Source organism: Dermacentor andersoni, chromosome 7 (assembly GCF_023375885.2).
Source record: "Dermacentor andersoni chromosome 7, qqDerAnde1_hic_scaffold, whole genome shotgun sequence".
Taxonomy (NCBI): Eukaryota; Metazoa; Arthropoda; class Arachnida; order Ixodida; family Ixodidae; genus Dermacentor; species Dermacentor andersoni.
The window spans coordinates 85,031,631-85,054,219 of NC_092820.1; the positions used below are offsets into that span (position 1 = coordinate 85,031,631).

The window sequence follows — 22,589 nt, forward strand, 5'->3', positions numbered from 1 at the left end:
TATATTGTATTTTCTATATTTCTTGACTAAAACCTTACATTGTGATGTCCATTTAATAAGTAGTCGAGATTATGATAAGATTGTGTTCCTTAGATGACATCACTACAAGTTTGCACATGTCCTTGTGGTACGCAAGAAAGTATATTTCCTGCCTTCAAGCATGGAAGGTCGCTAAAACGCACATATTAGGCATGTCGCTGAAAGCTGGCCACATCTAGTGATTTAACCCTACATGTAGACGACTCTATATTTGCCGCTGGAAATAAAATAACAAACCTCTCTTTTTTTTTCAGTAGGAGCGATGTAATGGGGCAAAGCCTAGGAACGTACCGAAATGCCCCATTAATGCTATGCTTTCCTTTCTCTGTAGAATTCACTAAAGTTCAAGCGGGGCTCTTTGTTTTATGGACAGCAATTTCTTTCGCATTTCAATTAGATTTAGATAGACATTTACACTTAGGTAAAACCGTGATCGGCAGGCATTCTCAGATAATGAACAGCAGGTTGCCATTATCCCTGAAGAGAAAAGATTATAAAAGCGTACTTACCAGTACTTACGTACGAGGCAGAAACCTGGAGGCTTACGAAAAGGGTTATACTTAAATTGAGGAAGACGCAACGAGCTTTGGAAAGAAGAAGGATGAGTGTAACGTTAGGGGACAAGAAAAGAGCAGATTGGGTGAGGGAACAAACGCGAGGTAATGACATCTTAGTTGAAATCAAGAAAAAGAAATGTGCATGCGCAGGACATGTAATGAGGAGGGAAGTTAACCGTTTGTCATTAAGGCTAACGGACCGGATCTCAAGGGAAGGGAAGCGTAGCAGGGGGCGGCAGAAAGTTAGGTGGACGGAGGAGATTAAGAAGTTTGCAGGGACAGCATGGCCACCATTAATACATGACCAGCGTAGTTGTAGAAGTACGGAAGAGGTCTTTGCCCTACAGTGGCTGATGATGAAAATCGCGGTTTTGTTTAGACGCGCGTTCCTTTATGATTTCACGTGCCACTACATCAAAGAAAGCAGTCGAACTCTGAGCTGTCGAATTAACACCGTCAGCTGTTGAAGCCTCCAGTGTTCCAAGGACTTCATCGTATTCACCGGAAACACGTTTAGCAATGTTTGCTTCTGCTACGACCCATCACGTCGAGTCAATCGTACACTTGCGGAACGTTGTTTGATTTGAAGTCAGCCGGGAACCAACCAAACCCAGAGTCCATGTTAGCGCGTGCGTCACGAGCCGAGCGAGCCTCGCTTCCTGCTCGTGTGTACGATACGACAGATTCCCGCTAGAAGTAAAAAATTTGCGTGTTCTGCTGAATAAAACCCAGCCGCGGATTTGCGTCCGCTCTTGTGCTCTTCTCGCTCATGTTTGTATTGCGCAGCAGCTTGCTTCACGATTGTCGATTATGCCTTCTTATTCGGACGACTCTTAATGAATGCTGGAAAAAGGTGCATTCACTGCAAAATAAGCCTGAGATATAGAGTGTATTTACCTGCTAATTATTCCTGTTAGACTGTAGTGACGTCGCGTACGCCTAGGCTGTTATACCAAATACGAGGCTCGAAATTCGGTCTTTGTGTGAACTAAGTAATGCGATAAAGAAATGCTGGTGCAAAGTTCCAGTGTTACTGTAAATCCAGTTAACTCCTACGGTGTTTTCCTGACGTGCGTATGTGCAGGCTTTTGTAGTCAGCTGTTTCAGTGTTTCGTGTCATCTTGGCATATTGCAATGGTTTCGCCACTTCATGGTCGCATCGTCAGGTCATCAGTAAGAGAGTTCACCTACACTGCTGTGCAGGGCGTCAGTGAAAATCATAGAGTCATACGCCAGCTTCATATTAGGGTTTGTTTTCTAGAGAGGTGCACCGAATTGTCATGACTCGTCAACTTTGCGCCAAAGTCAATCGTATCTCAACATCTCGCATATGGTTTTGGAGATACATTTATCCAGTAGATGAAATGTCAAAACGACTCATTACACCTTGCGCTTTGCGCCGGTGATTTCTGACGAATCAATACCTATATTTTCTAGGTGAAATTTTTGTTTATCCGAACTGAACACGCCTTCATACTAAATTAGCTTTTTTATTTACGCGATTGGGTAAGAACGCCCTAGGCATGAGCTTCTTTCTTTTTTCACCGCAGATATAGACGCAGTTATGCAATAGAAAATAGCCAGTTGCTCTAAAATGCAATCAAGGATACATCGAATGACTCCACCACGTCACGGTTTGCACTTTTTCAGGCGTCTGCTTTTCGTTACTGAAACTGTCAACCAGCATTCCTTCAGCGTGGACTGAAATTCTCACATGGACACAAAAGCAGGAAGAAATCGTCCATTTAGCTTCCTTAGTGTTTTGAAATAATGTAAAGTTAGGTCTGGTAGTCGCGTGAAGTATGTTTGGGCCCCGTGGTTGTCTGAAAATGCGCGACCCATGCCGACTTTGCGTGACAAACTAGAAAGACACTTTCTTAAGTAGGCAGGCAGAGAGGCCTGAATGTTTGGTGAAATTTTACAATCGCTAAATCTTAAGGTATGCAAGGCACTCCAGTGGCATTTTCGAGGCTGTATATTTTTCGAGGGTTTGTATTCTGGCAATTTTACACTGTTTGTAAAAGAACTAACAGTGATTATTAGAAGCGTCAGGGAACGAAATTTTATGAGAGAGATACCATGTAGTTTCCAATATATATATGTAACCACATATATGCAAATACTTGCTTGTGTGGTCCACCGATATACAAAATGTTTCAGCAAGTGCAGGTGTGTTTTTTAGTTTTAATTACGCATCTGCATTTTTTTTCTATTTCTCAACACAAGTGAAAAAATAAGGATGATCTATTCTAATACCACTGCAAACATCACCTGTGTAAAACACCGAAAGACTTGCATAACTAACACAGCAGTTAGCCTGAAGACGAAATTCGTAAAGGACTGCATTGTGTAAGCTAAGCACAATACATCAGCTTTACACTTTACTTGGGATGACTTTAAAGGAAAAAAAAGCATTCTGTCATTCGCGTAAGATTCATGAACCGCTGTATCAAGAATAGAAACACGGTTCCCTGATTTCAATATCATAGATGTGCATAACGGCTTCACAGGGGGAAACACATAAAGATGTTCACCAGGCCATAAATTCCATAAAATACCGGGTATTTACAATTCCTCACGCTCCATAAAAGAAAGACTTGTGGCACGTACAATCATGATGCCATAACTTCGCAGTATTTTGTGGGGTACACATTATGTGCAAGATTAACGGCTGAATCAAATTCAGCATTAACATGTCACAGTGAACTGGCTTGAAATTGAATGCTGCAGTGAACATGCGACATTTTCACAAATAAGAACACTGAAGTTCAGCCGTCGGTCTACAAGCACGGCAAAATGTACAACAGGAAAATAAATAATCACCCACTCTGGCTTGCCCCAGGCGCCTTTGTGTTTTTGTTTTCTTATATTTCTAGATAATCTCCCACGAGTACTTGAGGCCTGACAATTTCACACGATTTTTGGTACGAAACGATTCAGAGTATGTGTATGAATTTCGACAACGCCGCCCTGATGTAGCTTAGACGTGCTTAGGACAAGCCCTAGGTTTAGCTCGCCTGCAACTTCAGTGCCAACGTGACGATAACCAATTGCAAGAAATGTCGTGCCCCAAACTTTAATTGGGCTCCTAAAAACGTGGGTCGTCATTAAATAATCGAGTTCTCCACACCGGTGTCTTCTATAACGTACTCTCAATTTGAAAGCTAAAATAGCCAAACACTCAGTTTCCATAAGGGAGTGCTGCTGAGGTATCTCTTCTCCTGCACCACGGTGCCTCCTCAATGTCCTACTTCTTTTCTTCCTCTGCTCTGCCGAGACATTTCCTATCTTTCTCAATCTCTCCGATGAAAAAACCGCAATTGCAAAGCGTTATTGAACTATATATTAAGGCGCTCTGAAATTGGAGAAATCACTCAATATATAGTACGTATGGCTTGCATATATATATATACATAGATACACAGTGAAGCAGACGCGCGTATGAAGTGGTTTATTGACGTTTCGGCCGGAGTCCGACCGTCATGCTTTCTGATGAAGGCCGGACCCCGGCCGAAAAGTCAATAAACCGCTTCATACGCGCGTCTGCTTCACTGTGAATATTTACCCGGACCCTGAACGGCTTCCTTTCTGGTATATATATATATATATATATATATATATATATATATATATATATATATATATATATACACACAAGGCGACCTATATATATAGCTCGCCTTGTTAGAGAACTCGCCTACCGACGTCATTTTAGGGGCACACTGCATCCTATATAGAGCTCTGGAGCAGAGCATTGAAAACAGTTTGGCTTAGCTCCACGTCACCAAACTCAGCGCACCAGTGTCTGTGATCCCGAATCGTGAGCCAATCAGTCAGGTCTGCAATTTATTTCGCTGTCAATGAACAGCCTTGCTTTGCTCCCAACAATATACAACTGCCTCGTCCTGACACAGTCGAATAGTGAATTTAGGCAGACATATACTAATGAAGTTTATGTATACAAGTGTGGCCCCACGTTGAATAAGAACCTCCTCTTACTTAGATTGATTTTAGAAGATTGCACCAAATTTTACAAATCTTACGCCTACAGAGGAGGTTTAATAGTTCAAGGAGTGCAAGCGTGACCTCCTGCCAAAGTAAAAATAGAAAGTAAGAATTGAACACATTACGTAATCGTTGTTTGTAAGTGTTAAAATACAAATTAAAACAACGTAAATTTGGAGCACAAACGACACGTCAAAAAATACACCAGTGCCATACATCAAAATAAGAAACGGCTGCAATTTTCTTTAAAGAGTTCATCAGATGTTGCATCATTAGCATTACTGTCTAAAGTGTTGCAAAAGGGTTTAGAAAAGAATGACGCGCTTGTTTAGGATAGTAATTACCTTAGATAAAACAATACTGTTCTTCGGGGAAGAGATAGGGTTATAGCATTAGGAAACTCTCTCAAACAGCTGTAACGGTTGTTTTGTCGAAAGTATCTCAAAACACCATAGGAAAATTAGCCGCTAATACGACAGTAACATTAATCAGAAATTTAGCTACTTTTTCCTAATTGCATGATTGCAAATAATGAAAATTTGTAGATATTGTGGAATACCGGTCTCTCGTGCGGCGGTACATGCAAACATCTTTACTCCATAAAAGAATATAAATAGAACACTCGTGAGTTGAAAGATGTATTCGTTGTCTGTGTCATTCAAGAATAATAATAATAATAATAATAATAGTAATAATAATAATAATAATAATAATAATGATGATGATGATGATGATGATGATGATAATAATAATAATAATAATAATAATAATAATAATAATACCTACATATGCATAGATGCGTCGACTAAGGTAAAACACATCACAGCTTCATCGCTCGTCCTTCTTCACAGAGTGGAATGGATGGACGGATGCAAAACTTTAATGTCACACGGCTGATGAATTTTTCCATAGGGTTTTTCCATGGAATTTTCCCATAGACTAGCATTCCTTTCTAACTTTTAAACTATTACAGAAACCACAGTAGTAACGTTTCCAAAAGTATATGAGTGCTTATGTATGATTTCCTACCACTATACATATAGCTGAAAATGCCGAACTTCGGGCGAATGCTGTCCAGCCATGTGCCATCAGCGGGAAGGCATATTCCGAAGCCCTCTATCATGGCTCCATCCGCAAAAGAAGTTAAAAAAGGTGCAGCGAAAGCAGAGGTTCACAAAAAGACTTCAGGCTAGCGGGGTGATCTTACAAAAGATGTCCCGGAAGCAAACATATTTACTTTAAAACATAAAACAAAGAACAACCACAACGGAGCCGCGTCAGACTTGAGAAAAATAACGCTAAACACTTACACACCGTGGAACTGCAACTTACTTACAGACATACACGACCGCTGAAATTATCAAGGTTAGTTTTTAGCATCTGAGGTTCTTCAACGCCGGTAATCACAACATACTACCGTCGGTCCGGATGCTGCCTGCCTGTAGATGTTTAGCGGCCGACGGAAAAGTTACATCAACAGTGTGCATGTACTGCGACGAGAACATACCATATTTAAAGAAAAAACGATAATTTTGTCGCCAACGGACCGGATGACTTGAGCTTTTGGCTGCGTCAGGCACAATGAAGCACTTAAAAGTGTTGAAGCGTAGGGTCTCTTCTGCAAAGTAGGTAACAAAGGCGTAGCGCCACAGGACGCATTAATCATATTATGAATGGCAAGCTGGCGTTTTGGTGCAGCGTTCATAAAGTTTTAGTGAATATGTTTCCAATACATAATCATGGTTAAAAGTGCCGGTGATAATACTTTTTGTTTTGTATGTTAGCCAAATTTTTCAGCCTTGACAAATATTTAATTCCAGTACAGCCCATTCGGAGTTAGCACAGGTCATGAAAATGTATATATTTACACATGCGCCAGTGACAGCGTTTGATTCTTTCTATCGCATACGGCTCATCATCGACACTTGCTAAAGAGCGCCTCAGTAATATGACCAAGGCTCGGCGGGACGATATCTTCACTTACTGTTGGCCAAATTTTCATGCGATCACCCCGCGGACGCGACAAGTTTTCGGCCAATCTTGCGGTAAAATCCGCTGCATCTTCCACCCGTATAATACCTAGAAACTGAAATGGGAATGGCGTCTATTTTAACAATTTTAAACACGTGATGTTCCAATTAAAAAAAAAAACGTTTGTGCGTGTATACAAATATTGGGACATATATTCTATTTAATATGCACAATTAAATGTTCAAATACAAATATTCGGAAATATGTCAGGAACTTTTTGCCAGATTCCAACAGTATTTTGTGTCACTGGAAGACAGCAAACAGAGCCGAGCCTTCCCTAGTCTTCTACTGGGACGCCGGAAGACTCCAACTATGCATTGCACTTAGGGCAGCATCGAACTGCAGTATTCGCAGTTCGATGCTGCCTGGAAAACATCCACTCCTTCAGTGTCGAAATGTGGCAACTCAACAAATATAAAAAAAAACGTGGGAACATCTATTCACAATTGAAATTTTTCCCAATCTTATGCTTGAATATGTATTGCAGATGCAATGATTCCGACAATATATTGTAAGATTGGTTACATGTCATATCATTCTTTTTTTTTTACTTTCAGTGAATACTACGTTTGAACTTCGTGCGAAGGATTCCTTCATTGACCTCCTTGTTGACGGCAACAAGACCGACTGCATTGCAGAATTTGAGCAGTATAAAATTGAACCGAACAAAACAATTTATGAAAAAGAATGTCGCTCATATATTAAATAAAAGAAAAAATGACAGATTTTTGGAGGGGCAACAAAAGGTAACTGGATAGCATTAAGAGAGTTCCATTATCTACCAATAAATAAAGTGTGTATTTCTCTTTAATGAGCAGGAGATGAATACTTTTCCAAACCAATAATTCTCAGTAATATCTCTCCTAGCTACATAGCAATGCTTTCTTCATTTGCTACTCTTAGATATCACGCACATTATTTTACTGTCCGATCATCTGGCAACTACTTATAAAATAAAATGAAATGCCTCGCGCGTTCCCGGAAACAGATAATTTGCCTTAAAAGTATACACCACTGGAGCGAGTTCTTAAAGGAAGAAATAAAGGGGGGGGGGGGGGGAATTTAGCAAGCACAATCTAGAAAAAATAGAGTGTGAAATCACCACAATATTGACACGTGCACTTGTTTATCTTTATCGGGCGACCACGTTTCACAGCACAACAAATGTTATCGCGGAGCGCAGGGCGCACTCGCATGTATCGGAAGTTTCTGGAATGTTATCGATGGTTCCATTCGCAGTATGTCACCGAACCTTGCGTAATCTGATTGCATGTGTGCGCCACGCGATTAGTGTAGAACTTTGTGCAAGACACGCGGGTCCCATCGATTACTCTGGAACCTTCGACGACTGATGTATAAAGACCGGCGCGCTTAACCCGCTGATCCGATTTTCGACGATCGCCGACGCTGTTCTCCGCTATCGTTGTGCTTTAAGTGTAGCCTGTTTTTGTGGGCCCAGGTCCGCCCAATAAAAGTTAGTTTTGTCTTTCACAGTATTGATACTGCATTCTTTAACCTCACAACCACGTGACATCTAGTGGAGCTGCTTTGCGTTCATGTACTGGACGCCCCACAAAGCCGTGACCCAAGCCCGAACGCGGAAGACAACACCAACTTCGCCAAGAATCAGCGAGGTAACCGCAGGCTGCAAGCGCTGCCCCCAGTGCACTGACTTTTGCCTCAGACAACCTGGAACATCGTGGCGCAGTCAACCCCAATGGCAGCTGCAGCAGCCCGCACCGTGCTGCAGCAGCCCAGGGAGCCTCTGACGTTCCGCGGTTCAACATTCGAGGACCCGGAATCCTGGCTTGAGACGTATTAGAGGGTCGCTGCATTTACCAGCTCGAACCGCGACGACAAACTTCGACATGTCTTTTTCGCGGTAGAAGACGGCGCCAGGACGTGGTTCGAGAACCGAGAAGCGACCTTAACGACGTGGGACCTATTCCGAAGCGGCTTCCTGCAGACATTCACAAGCGTCGCACGCCTAGTACGAGCCCAAGCACTACTAAAAACCCGAGTGCAGCTGCCTAATGTGACCTTCGCGATCTTCACAGAGGGAATGAGCGGTTTGTTCCACCACGCCGAACCTGAAATGTCCGAGGAAAAGAAAGTACGCCTACTCATGCGTGGTGTCAAGGAGGAACTTTTCGCCAGAATGGTACAAAACCCACCGAAGACCGTCGACGAGTTTCTTCGCGAGGCCACCAGCATCCAGAAGACACTGGAAATGCGGAACCGGCAATTCAACCGCCGCACGAACTCTACAAACTACGCAGGAGTTCAGTAACTGGCCACCGACGACCTGCGCGAGACTATCCGAGCAGTCGTGCGGGAGCAGCTACAGCCGCTGTTCCCGTCATCACAGCCTCAAATGGCTTCGTTTGCCGACGTCCTACGTGAGGAGCTCCAACAACAACATGGAGTAGCCCCTGAATCACTGCAGCCTCAGCCGCAAGCGATGAAGTACACAGCCGTAGCCCGCCGTAACGTTCCCTCTCCGCACCCACGACAGGGCCCAGTGACGACACAGTTCCTTCGTTCACCACCATCTCCGCCGCCAGCAAGCAAACCCATCGCCCCACGCAGCATTCCAAGGAAGGCTGATGTTTGACGCGCCCCCGACCACCATCGGCTTTGCTATCACTGCGGAGAAGCTGGACACAACTACTGCCGATACCCATACCGGGAGATCGGACTCGAAGGGTTCGCCAGTAACGCACCGCGCGCACAGCTTGGCGAACGACCTCCCGATATCGCCGACTACCTCGACGCTACTCAGTGGAGCCCTCGACGACCATCTCGTTCGCCGTCACCAGCACGGGGATGGTCTGTGAGCCCATATCCGGAAAACTAAAAGCAGCAACGGATGGAGGTTCGATTGCTGTTCGTCGAACTGACGAAGATCCTCCGCCGCCGATGAAGACGCCGAGGAGACTATCTCGATGACATACCAACGACATGCCGCCGTCCCAACGAAGTCTGGAAGCAAATACGCCGACAAAAGACTACTTGACGACGCGGCGTTCCAGCTTCAGTTCAACACGACGTAGCCGTGATCCAACGCCAAGATATAATTGCGACGCAACACAAAGTACCACCGATTTTGACATGCTTCTCGATGGTCACGCCGTCACCGCCTTAATGGACACAGGAGCTGACTTCTCCGTTATAAGTACCCATCAACGCCCAGTTGAAGAAGGTCAAGATTGCAGGGGAAGGCCCTCAAATTTGGACCGCTCGAGGACACCTAATTGCGCCTGCTTTAATTTGCACGCCAAGAATTGCAGTTCAAGACTGTACCGACCCTGCCACCTTCGCTATCCTCCAACAGTGTTCACGAGACGTCATTCTCGGCATTGACTTCCTGAACCAACAGGCACAATCATCGACCTGAAGTCGAAGTTGATAACGCTGTCGGAAGATCAAGCGATACCGCCGGAGAGCTGTCATCGTCGCTACGCCTTGACCGTGCTCGCAGATCAAGCCGTGCTCCGGCATTGTCATTTCCGTCGTCACCCAAACACCTGCACACATAGAAGGCGTCATCGAAGGTGATCAACGTCTACTACTCGACCGTGAAATTTGTGTCGAAAGAGGGATCGCTCGACTGCGTGCAGGAAAAACTAAGGTGTTGCTCACAAACGTCAGCCAGGAGTTCAAGCACATCAACAAGGGCATGATGATCGCATATATCGAGGAAAATCTGGGAACCAGCAATGCATTTGTCCTCTTGGATTCTGCCGCATTGACCCCGGCGACCATAGTTCCCGAACCAGAGCTCGACATAAATCTGTCGCACTATGATTACGCAGAAACAGCTGAGATGTCTGCTTTGAGGATACAAAGACAGGTTTTCGACGTCATCGAGGATTCGACAAACACAAGTCATAGAGCATCGCATAATAACCGAAGAGTGCACTCGAGCACTCCGTCAGAGCCCTGACCGAGTTTTGAGGCGAGAACCTGAAGCTATAAGACAAGTCGACGAAATGCTGCGCGACGACGTCATCCAGCCGTCTAAAAGCCCGTATCCGGTTGTCTTAATGAAGATAAAGGACGGAAGCCTACATTTTTTGATCGATTATGGCTGACTGAACAAGTTCACTAAGAAGGAGGAGGTATACCCCCTTCCACGGATAGACGACGCATTGGATCGGCTCTGCAACACTAAATATTTCTCCTCGATGAATCTCTAGTCTGGCTACTGGCAAATACAATTCGACGAGAGAGATCGCGAAAAGACAGCCTTCATCACCCCAGACGGCCTCTACGAAATCAAGGCATGCAATTCGGAATATGCTGGGCGCGTGCAACGTCACAGCGTGTAATGGACACGTTGTCAGCAGGGTGGAAATGGCAAACCTGTCTTGTTTACTTGGATGACGCCGTCGTCTTCGCCGGAAATATAAACGATAACCTTAGGCGACTTGCGACAGTACTTGAGCTCATCAAGTCATTGGGGCTCGCTCTGAAGCCGGAAAAGTGCCGCTTCCCTTAAGCTGCGCCTCTGCATTTGGGTCACGTCATCAGCAAATCTGGTGTCCGCCCTGACCCACAGAGCACAGCCGCCATCGCAACGTTCCAGCAGCCTATAGACAAAAAAGAAGTGCGTGGATACCTTGGCATGTATGCCTGCTACAGGTTCTTTGTCAAGGGCTTTTCACGCATCGCTGAGCCGTTGACACATCAAACTAAATGCGATGTCGAGTTCAAGTTGGAAACGCCGCAGGCCAACGCATTTGAAGAACTCAAACGACGCATGCAGTCGCCACCGGTACTTGCGCACTGCGAAGAGTACGCCGATACAAAAATCCATACTGACGGCAGTAGCCTAGGCCTCGGTGCCGTTCTAGTCAAGAGCAATAACGTATTTGAACCGTTGATAGCTTACGCTAGTCGGTCGCTGTCGAAAGCGGAAGGCAAGTATTCTTCCGCCAAAAAGGAATGCCTTGCAATCGTTTCGGCTACAGCACAATTTCACCCTTACCTATATGACAGGCTGTTCAATGTCGACAGCGACCATTACGTGTTGAGTTGGCTAGCCAATTTAACGGATCTTCAGGACGGCTGGCGCATTGGAGCCTCATACTACAAGAATACGACATGACGGTAAGCTACAAGTCCGGACGTGAACAATCTGAGGCCGATTGCCATTCATGCGCCCCCATTGACCCGCCGCCGCTATATGACGAGGATGACGACGCCTTCCTTGGAATAATAAATTCGGAAGACTTCGCTGAACAGCAACGAGCAGACCCGGATTTTAAAAGCCTCCTCGAGTATTTGGAAGGGTACGCCGACGTTGTCCCAAGGGCATTTAGGCGAGGATTGTCTTCGTTCTCGCTTCAAAACGACCTACTAGTAAAGAAGAACTTTTCACCAGTCCGCACCAACTACCTTCTTGTTGTTCCCTCGGCGCTGCGTCCAGAAGTACTGCACGCCCTGCATGACTATCCCACCACTGGGCACCTCAGATTCTGCCGGATGCTATCGAGGATACAGTAAAGGTATTATTGACCGCGCCTGATCGCCGACGTTGCCCGTTACGTCAAGACATGCCGAGACTGTGAGCGACGCAAGACACTACCGACAAGACCAGCGGGATTACTATAGCCGATGGAGGCTCCTTGCCGACCATTTCAGCAGATTGGGATGCACTTAGTGGCACCCTTTCCGACTTCAACAACCGCAAATAAGTGGATCTTCGTGGCGACGGACTACCTCACCCGTTTTGTTGAAACGAAAGCTCTGCCGAAAGGTAGCGCAGCCAAAGTGGCGAAATTCTTCGCCGAGCACATCCTGCTGCGACGTGGGGCCCCAGAAGTCCTCATCACCCGCACAGGAACGGCCTCTACAGCGGAGCTCACCCAAGCCATTGGGCAGTACAGTCAGACGCGGCACAGGAGATCAACTGCCTACCACCCACAGACGAATGGTCTTACGGAACGCCTGAATAAGACCCTCGCCGACATGCTTGCAATGTACGTCGACGTCGAACACAAGACCTGGAATGCCATCCTGCCGTACGTAACCTTCGCTTACTACACGGTGGTGCAAGAAACAACACAGATCACCCTGTTCGAGCTGGTTTACGGTAGGAACCCGACAACCACTCTCTACGCCATGCTGTTGCACGTCACCGACGAAGAGAATCTTGACGTCGCCACCTATCTCCAGTGCGCCGAAGAAGCCCGACAGCTCGCCCGCCTGCGGAGTAAGAACCAGCAGCGTACCGACAATCGACACTACAACCTCTGACGACGTTGCGTCGCGTAACAGCCAGGCGACCGTGATTGGGTTTGAACCCCGATACGCCGACGACGACTCAGTGAGAAACTATTGCGATGCTATTTTGGACCCTACAAAATCATCCAACGTATTGGCCAACTCGACTATGAGATCGTACCCGACGGCATTTAGCTTTAACAGCGGCGCGCGCACAATCTGAAGTGGTCCAGGTGGTCCGTCTTAAGCCCTTTTACGCACGCTGACGAACATCTTGTTGTTTCTTTGCTATGGGTCATTTCCTTTATTACTTTCGTTTGCTTGCAGCATCGATGCTTCTTAAGTGGGGGGTATTCACACGTGTACATGTTTATCTTTATCGGGCGACCACGTTTCAACGCCGAACCAATGTTACCGCAGTGCTCAGGACGCACCCGCATGTATCGGAAATTTCTGGAATGTTATCGATGGTTCCATTCGCAGTCTGTCACCGAACCTTGTGTAATCTGATTGCATGTATACATGACATGAATAGTGTAGAACTTTGCGGAAGACACGCGAGTCCCAGCGATTACTCTAATATCTTCGACGACTGATGTATAAAAGCCGACGCGTTTGGCCCGCTGATCAGATTTTCGATGACCGCCGACTGTGATCGCCTCCATCGGTGTTCGGTAAGTGTAGCCTGTTCTTGTGGGCAGAGGTTCGCCCAATAAAAGTTAGTTTCGTATTTCATAATATTGCTACTGTGTTCTTTAACGTCACTACCACGTGACGATTTGTTAGTGAATGCCTGGAAAGTGCCAAGATATTTGCTAAAGCTCCAGACCACACAAAAATAACATTGCAGCGGGAAAGATCAGCGCTCAAGTTTAAGGGTGTAATACAAGTTCAAATCCAGTAAATTATGCAGTCAATTTACTTCCCATGCGCCATGTAATCTTACCTAATCGGTGACTTGATCTGTTCATTAAAGTTTGGGGTTTCATGTGCGAAAACCACTTTCTGATTATGAGGCACGCTGTAGTGGAGGACACCGGAAATTTCGACCACCTGGGGTTCTTTAATGTGCACATAAGTCTAAGTACACGGGTGTTTTCGCATTTCGCCCCTATCAAAATGCGGCCGCCGTGGCCGGATTCGATCCCGCGACCTTGTGCTCAGCAGCCTAACACCATAGCCACTGAGCATCCACGGCGGGTTTGACTTGATCTGTGAAAACACACGTAAGTTTAATGTAGAGGCGGTACTGCTGGTCCGCAAGTATGTGTCTTCAGCCAAGAACAGCCGTGACGGAGTACACAAAGACCGAGCAGTTTAGGAGAACGCTTATGTGAGGCCAAGACTACGTGAGGGTTTCTTTCATGTGATCACAAGCTGGTGGCTGCGTCTGATGCGTCTTCAGGGCCCATTTGAGCATGGCGGCTGCTTCAGCCTCTGTGCGAGACCGGGTGTGCTTGGTTAGTTCCCTAGTTTGCTTAGATGCGAGAATCACCAACTGGGTAGCTTCCTTTACCCGACGTTAGGTTGGGCGATGCTATCAGCGATGCTCTGCTTGAAGTAATTGGGCCCTACTGAATCCGATATCTTTCATTCCTACGGGCGAGTAACAGTAAGGAAGAGCCGGCATCATGACTGTGATTTTCAAAGATGTTCATTATCTTGAAAGTTATTCTAGGAAGTCTAGCCTCCAAATAATTGCGGCAGTACCGATGTCACGATGACTGCCGACGATAATGCCATTAGCGTTGAAGCAATATATGAGACACCGTATTGCTGAAAGAACGTACATTTAAATTCTAAAATTAAAATAAATTATGGGGTTTTGCGTGCCAAAACCACTTTCTGATTATGAGGCACGCCGTAGTGGAGGGAGGAGGAAGAGGAGGAATAAACTTTTATTGTAGAACCAGCACTTTATGATGGCCGGGCCTAAGCGTCCCATGAAGGGACGTCGAGGGCTTGCCTCGCCGCCGCCTCGCGGGCGTGCTGGGTCGCCCAGGTTTTGTCGTCGAGGGCGGAGCTCCGCAGAGCCTCATGCAACCTCGACGAGAGAGTCGTGGTGTTAGTCTGTGTATACTGTGCTGGGCACTCCCATAGCATATGCGCAAGCGTATCCGGGTGAATTCCACAGCACCGGCAGTTGGGGGTAGTGTAAACGTCTGGAAATATAAGGTGGAGGCGGGCGGGTGAAGGGTACGTGTTTGTAGTAGACGCAGGGTGGTAGCCTGCGCCCGGCTGAACTTTTGGTGAGGCGGGGGGAAGGTTCGGCAGCTGAGGTAAAAGGCCTTAACGAGATCGTTATAAGTTGTCAGATTGTCCCTGGTGTCCAACTCATCTGCAGTAACTCCGGAGCGGTTGACTAAGCCTCGCGCAATGGAGTGGGTGACCTCGTTGAGATTGGGGAGGTGTGGGTGGACAGGGCCCGCATGGGCCGGGATCCATGTTAGGGAGATTATGCTGTCTTTAGAGTGTGGTGCCTGGCAGAGGATGTGAAGAGCTTGGGGAGAAATACGGCCTTTGCTGAAGTTAGTGACGGCTGAGCGAGAGTCACACACTATGGTGTGACAGGTGGGATCTAAAGTGACCAGGGTGATGGCCACTTCTTCAGCCGTCTCGGCAGTGGGGGTAGTGACGCTGCAGGCGTGGTGAAAGACTCGATCGCGTGTTGCGACGGCCACAAATCGTGTGCCATGGGAGTATTGGGCTGCATCGACAAATGTGACGCCAGGTACGTGGGCAAGGGCTTTTATGATAGCTCCGGCCCGAGCTTGGCGCCGGGCCCTGTTATATTCAGGGTGCATGTTTCTAGGGATAGGGTTTATGTAGATCCAGCTACGGATGTCGGTCGGGATCGGTTGTTTGGGGCCCTGTTGCTGATGGTAGGTGGAGCCACGCATGGACAGAATAAAGCGTCCCGTTTCAGTAAGGGTGAGCCGTTTAAGTTGAGAGCGTTGTTGGGCTTCAATGAGTTCGGAATGGTTGTTGTGAACTCCCAGTTGGTTGAAGAGTTCAGTGCTGGTGCAATGCGGGAGACCAAGTGCTTGCTTGTAGACCCCTCGTATGAGGGTGTCGAGCTTGTTTTGCTCAGCCCGGTACCAATTGAAGTACGCAGCAACGTAGGTAATCTGGCTTATGACAAAGGATTGGACGAGTCGGAGTAGGCTTTCTTCTTTGAGTCCCCCTCGTCGGTTAGATATACGTTTAAGAAGTCGTAGGGTGTTTTGAGATTAGGCACAGATCTTGTTGAGAGCGAAAGCGTTGGAGCCGTTGGTAGAGATGTTGAGACCGAGAACCCGGATACTAGGGATGTGTGGGATAGGACTGCCATCTTGAAGGCGTAGGGTGATGGCGTCACAGGGTCGGTGATCAGATTGGTGTTTGGGAGGGCGACCCCGCTGAATGGGCTTGTATAGCAGAAGCTCCGATTTAGCCGGCGAACAGCGCAGTCCGGTCCCTTGGAGATAGGCTTCAACCGTGTCAATCGCCGTTTGGAGGGCTGATTTCACTTGACCATCACTGCCTCTGTACGACCAGATGGTGATGTCGTCGGCGTAGATGGTATGGTTGATATTGTCGACTTGTTGTAGTTGCTTGGCAAGGCCAATCATGACTAAGTTAAAGAGCATGAGAGAGATAACTGAACCTTGCAGGGTGCCTTTGCTGCCAAGGGGAAGCTGGTCTGATCGTAAATCCCCGGCCGAGAGGGTAGCCGTGCGATTTGAGAGAAAGTCACGAATGTGGAGGACTCCAGAAATTTCGACTTCCTGGGGTACAATAACGTGCACCTAAATCTAAGTATACGGGTGTTTTCGCATTTCGCCTCCATCGATCCCGCGACCTCGTGCTCAGCAGCCTAACACCATAGCCACTGAGCAACCATGGCGGGTCATTTAAATTCTGTAGGGGCCATTGTGTGACTTACGTTGCTACGGTTATATACGACATTCCCCGTATTCCGTAGAAGCTTACTTTCCCTTTGCACTCGCTTGGTGAGGTCGCCCATAACCTGCGGGAATGGCGAAAAGATAATGCATCAGTGCAACTGCGGCAAAGGTGTATGACGACGGTGATAGGACGAAATTGAGGTAACCATTCAGAAATGCTGATCAAAGGATAGCGACAGCCTGACAATCACGTTGAAAGAACGTTTGAATGGCGATGAGTGAATGACAGCAACCACATGACAAAGCTGAAATGACACCGATGGTGCCGCAAAGACCGCATAGCAAAACATAAATGACAGGACTGTCTGGCGTATGACCAATACACCCTTGATCTGTGCCTGAAGGCATCAAACCTGCAGGACTTGAGACCATCGCCATGAAATGGGTGAGAAGAGGGAAATTCATGGGCCAAAAAGTTATTAGTCGCAACCACATCAATTCAACAACCAATGAAGCCAGTGAACGCGCAGGGAGCTTTGTCAAGAGCATGGCTTGAACTGAAATCTCACCAAGAGTATGGCTTGTACTTTTGTGATAAAAATTAATGAAAGGAAAGCGGTAGGAAGTGACACAATAGCTACAGGCCTATAGCCCTTACAAACTGTTTTTACATGGTACTTATAGTGTTTATAGACATGTGTCTACGAAATTGATAGACTTGCTGTAGACTATTGTATGTACTAGTTGATAATCTGTCCAGGGAATTATGGCCTTGCACTTTTTCTTCGAAATAATTGTCTATAAATTGTCTATAGAATGCGTACAGTGATGGTAATTCCCACTTTCTGTCGACTGCTGTCCATAGAAAAAGCTCATGTGCTCGCAGGTGATGCACTTGTGCGCCATCCCCAAACTTTTGACCTGATAACTATGGGGCATACTGAGTATTCTAGATACGCCGTCCAAATGCAGCTTTCACTCATTTCGATAGGAACGTTAGGTCGCACTCCGACTATTGTTAGATAATGTGTTGTTAGCGTTATTTTGTTGAGTACGTATACCTTACAAAATAGTTCAGAGAGAAAGCTATATAAGAAGGACAGTCTAAGCGTCAACATAAAATACAGTTTATTCAAAACTGGATAGATGTTGCCATTAGAGGTAAGCAGATACCAGTCACCCTAACATGTTTTCTTTCCATAAAAACTGTTCGGCATTCTGACTTCATATGAACAGAGATAGTTGTCGCCAGGCCGTAGCCTGGCGACAACTACAGACAAACACGTTCCCTAATCTATTCCGTCTCAAACGTATCTTCCCAGATAAGCATCAGGACGACACGTGCAAATTGTGCCAGGAAGGACCAGCAACACTCAAACACATGCTGTGGGAGTGCAATGTAGTTATAGAAGGGATGGCAGTTACTCCGGAGACCCTGTCGTCGAGGTGGGCCGCCGCTCTGCGCAGCTCAGACCTCGGAATTCAGATGTGGGCAGTCCAGCAAGCCCGTGAAGCGGCGTTGAGGCAGGGCCTTGACGTTCCTCCGTGGGAGACCTGAGCGCGGGTCGCGTTAAACCTTGCCGGACATACAAGAAAGTTGTATCCATCCATCCATCCATGAACAGAGATAAATAGGACTGAGAGCAGTGCAGGGTTCCGTTTAAGCCTGTGAACGAACACGCACTGATCTGCAAGTGCAACATCTCTTAGGCAATTCAACCCCAATGCAATTTTCAGGGAAATAAATCGTGTACTTATAGAAAGTACGATTACGGCATTTCATGTCCTCCTTAACAGAGTAAACTGTTCTGAACACAATGGCGCTTTTACATGGTTATGTCCCAAAGCTCTTAGCATCCAGATATTCTAAGACAATTTTACTGATGAATGAGCGTCCCACTATATTCGAATTTAAACTGTGGTACATCAACGAATCTGCCGCAAATATGTACCTAGCACACCGTACCAGGAGGCACTACGTATCAAACTCGCACTTCCAAGGAAGTCATTTTAATATGTGGCTTTTCATGCTCAGATTTCAAAGCGTAACCTTCTGTGGGAATGGGGTGAATTCTACAACTTTTTTGTCGGAGGGGAAATATAGCTGTACTGTGTATTAGTACAAAACTGGCAAAGACTTTACCGTATGTTACATGACGAGGAGGGATCCTCCTTTATGTATTATTTTTTATTTATTTTTACATACTCTGGCCCTTGTCTTGGCCCAAGCAAGAATGGCTTACAAATGATAATAACAGATAATAACATTAGCAGACGTAAATTAACAGTGCGCAGAGTACTAAGCCAGTCTATCAGCTGCGAGTACAAAGCAGGAAAAGAGCATTGATCATGCAAAGAAGGAATTACCAAAACAAATTAAGTGAAGAATATATGAAGAAATGAAACATAAATACAGTTTAGGCGCAGTGAAAGAACAATAACGCAAAAATTAACTTGGCTAATCAATTTACAAGAGAGTATAATGTCAATAATTCAGATGGTCAATGGATTCAATACTGGTTAGTAGCGACTGAGGTTGATTGTTTCAATCCGCATTGTGTCGCGGGAAAAAAGAATGCTTAAAGACGTTAGTTCTAGAATTACAGAAGTTAGAGTGAGCGTGACGATGCCGTGTTCGGCGTGCCACCATTGGCTTTACAGAAAGCTCTGGAATGATGGAAAGGATGTTATTTTTAAGAAAAAAATTAAATTTTAACCTCTGGATTCTTCTTCTCATTTCCAGTGTTTGGATAACATGATTTATTAGTGCTGTCGGGGAATCAGTCATGCGGTACTTTGATAAAAATAATTTGATTGCTTTACGCTGAATTCTTTCTAGTGCATCAATGTTAGTTTTGGTGTAAGGGCCCAATACGATGCATGCATACTCAAGTTTTTGTCTTATTAGTGATGTGTACGCTAAACGTTTAGCTACAGCGGGAGCTTGTTTTCATTAATGACGTAGAAGTTAATGTTTCCGAAAGGCTTAGTCACATAAGTCAGTAATCTGTGTGTTCCAGTTTAGATGATTTGTTATTGTGACACCAAGATATTTGTATTCCCTCACCTCGGTTAGCGCTTCAGATGCTAAAGCATAAGGAAATGATAGACTAATAATTTTTAGCTATATTAATGTACAGTGACTTGTTAGCATTTAGTTCCATAATCCAACAACTGCAGCAAAAAGATATTGAAGGTTATTGTTCAGGGTTATCTGGTCAGGGCGGCTGGTTACTACACCGAACAGCATACAATCAGCGAATAATTTTATCTGAAGGGGTTCAGTGATTACGCTGGTAATGTCAATAATATATAGTAAAAAATAAAGGCCCTAGAACACTACCCGGAGGGACACCTGAGGTAACTGGCAGTTCAAGGGAATGGTAAGTTTCAATATTTACAAACTGTTTTCGGTTCGTGAGGTATGCTGAAACGCTATAATAATGAAACAACGAAGGTTAATTAATGGAAGCTTCTCATCGAATTTCGAATGCGAAACAATGTCAAATGCTTTCTTGAAGTCGAAAAATATTACATCTACCTGGCTGGATTTGTCTAAAGTATTCGCAACAGAATTGATAACGAATTTTAATTCTGTTACAGTGGAAAAACCTTTTCTAAAATCATGTTGCGAAGGTGAAAGAACATTGTTATCATTTAGGAACTTAGTAATGAAGTTAGCTGTGATGTGTTCTAGCATCTTACAGCATGATGACGTTAGCGATATTGGGCGATAGTTACTTATTAGTGTTAGGTCACCCTTTTTCGGCACTGGCACTACACGCGCACTTCGCCAGTCAGTAGGAAGGGTTGCTGTGGACAAGAATACACGAAAAATAATAACAAAAAACAGGGACATCATTTCTAGGTATTGACGTAGCAAAACATTCACAATGTTGTCGGGACCAGGGATAAATTTGGTACTCAATTGAAGGAGCATGGAAACTAGGCCCGGTACAGATACATATTCTGAGCTTGCACCGGACAAGGGAGAAGTAGGAAGCGCAAGGTCAATTGTATTGGTAAAGACACTTCGGAAGTATGCATTGAAATGCTCCGCAATACTTCGATTTTCGATGATAAGAATGCCACCATCCACTATTTGTTCCACTGCTTTCTTTTTTGCGGACTACAGCCCATGATAGCAGCCTCGAATTGATCAGATTTGTTGACAATGCTACGAGCATTGATATTTATAATACGTAGTTTTTTATTGCCGAAAGTGTGAAGTCACTCTTTCTTAGGATTGCTGTACTTTCCAATTTTCTCTCTAGAATTTTCCATGTCATTCGAAATAAAAGTGTCACACTCTATACAAATTTTCTCGTTGATTAAAGCAACTTTCCTTCTCGCTGTCTTTCTTCTGAAGCACTCTGTCACAGACGTTTACGCTTCCTGAGCGTGTTTGGTGAGTAGTCGTTTTGCAGAGATGTACCAGTACCTTTCAATTTTTAAGCATTATTCATAATTTGCTGGTACAAGATGACTGGTCATGCATTACTAGGCCTACCAAGGCGGTGGATTTTGCCAACTGACTTGCATGCGATTTCATGCCCAGTGGAAAAAAATGTCAGTTAAAACTTTGCGGCTCAGCACTGCCTTTGTCTCGTCTTTGCCCTCTGACACAACAAAGACCACTAAATTTTAACGTCTACTCCTCTCCTCAAAAGCAGTAAAATTGGCCTCCTAGAATTTTACCGTGGGTTTAAGGCAGTCCACGCGTGCAGTTTCCTTTTCTATTTCTCAGAAACGAGCATCCCAATCCACAAGGCCTTTTTCCATGTTCGTTTGTTCATTGCGGAGCGCTGCTACATCCTCAGCTAAGTTATTCTGACCCAAAAGTATTTTTCCCAGCAATTCACAACTACTAGAGTCGTAAGATTCAACTCAACGTCTCCAAACAAAAGAATCAAGCACATGCAGTACACATCATATGCCACTGAAACACAGAGCTGTGCGCAAAGCAAGACCGAAAGACACCAACAATCGCTCTTTAGGGGCTGTAGTAAAGACTAACTTGTGCAAGGCAGAAGAATGGCCCATTAGACCACATGCTCATTCCCGGTCTGCCGTGCCCACTGAAGTGGAATGCCTGGAGCTCTTGCTTTATAGCCCGATGCGGTGAAGTAACGAGAAGACAAGATGGCCCCGTTTGAACAACAGGAGTTAGCGAAGAGCTGACGCCATGAAGGTGAGGCACGAGCAGTGCTACGTTCGTGACGCAGCTTTAGATGGGTGAGGCATGGTAGTGTTTTGAGGAATCTGATGATCGATCAGTCCAGTGAAGCTTTCGTTTTGCTTTATCGGATCCGGCACGTCCAAAAACAAGTAGCTGCACAAGGCAGGATGCGATCCCGCGACGAGGTCGCGGGATCGCATCCCGGCCACGGCGGCCGCATTTCGATGGGGGCGAAATGCGAAAACACCCGTGTACTTAGATTTAGGTGCACGTTAAAGAACGCCAGGTGGTCGAAATTTCCGGCGTCCTCCACTACGGCGTGCCTCATAATCATAAAAGGGGTTTTGGCACCTAAAACCCCATAATAATAAAAAAAAGGCAGAGGAATGGCCCATTAAACCACATGCTCATTCCCAGTCTGCGGTGCCCACTGAAGTGGAATGCCTGAAGCTCTTGCTTTATAACAATACCACAATACACACAACAAATGGTGGTGATGCCTCTACATTTGTAATGTGGCACAATACGGGCCAAAAGGCAAGCTGGCTACTTCTGTAAAGACGGACTCCTTCCATGTTGCGCTGTAGCTTCAGTTCACTTCGAACTACTTGCCCTGGCGGCAACACTTGACGAATTCCTGCTGCAAGGCTAAAGTTCACAAAA

General features: G+C 45.6%; 1 protein-coding gene across 5 annotated transcripts in view; it reads left to right on the forward strand.

The window, feature by feature from the left end:
• The window catches only part of LOC126534790 (uncharacterized), a 123,837-nt gene extending 116,394 nt beyond the window's left edge, over nt 1-7,443 (forward strand). For 4 of the 5 annotated variants that reach the window (XM_072289241.1, XM_072289238.1, XM_072289239.1 and 1 more), the window contains one exon: nt 7,190-7,443. In XM_072289241.1, the coding sequence (XP_072145342.1) occupies nt 7,190-7,341 (152 nt within the window). In that variant the 3' untranslated portion in view covers nt 7,342-7,443. The remainder of the gene's footprint in view (nt 1-7,189) is intronic. The other variant, XM_072289242.1, reaches the window with a different exon arrangement.
• Nucleotides 7,444-22,589: the final 15,146 nt, after the last annotated feature.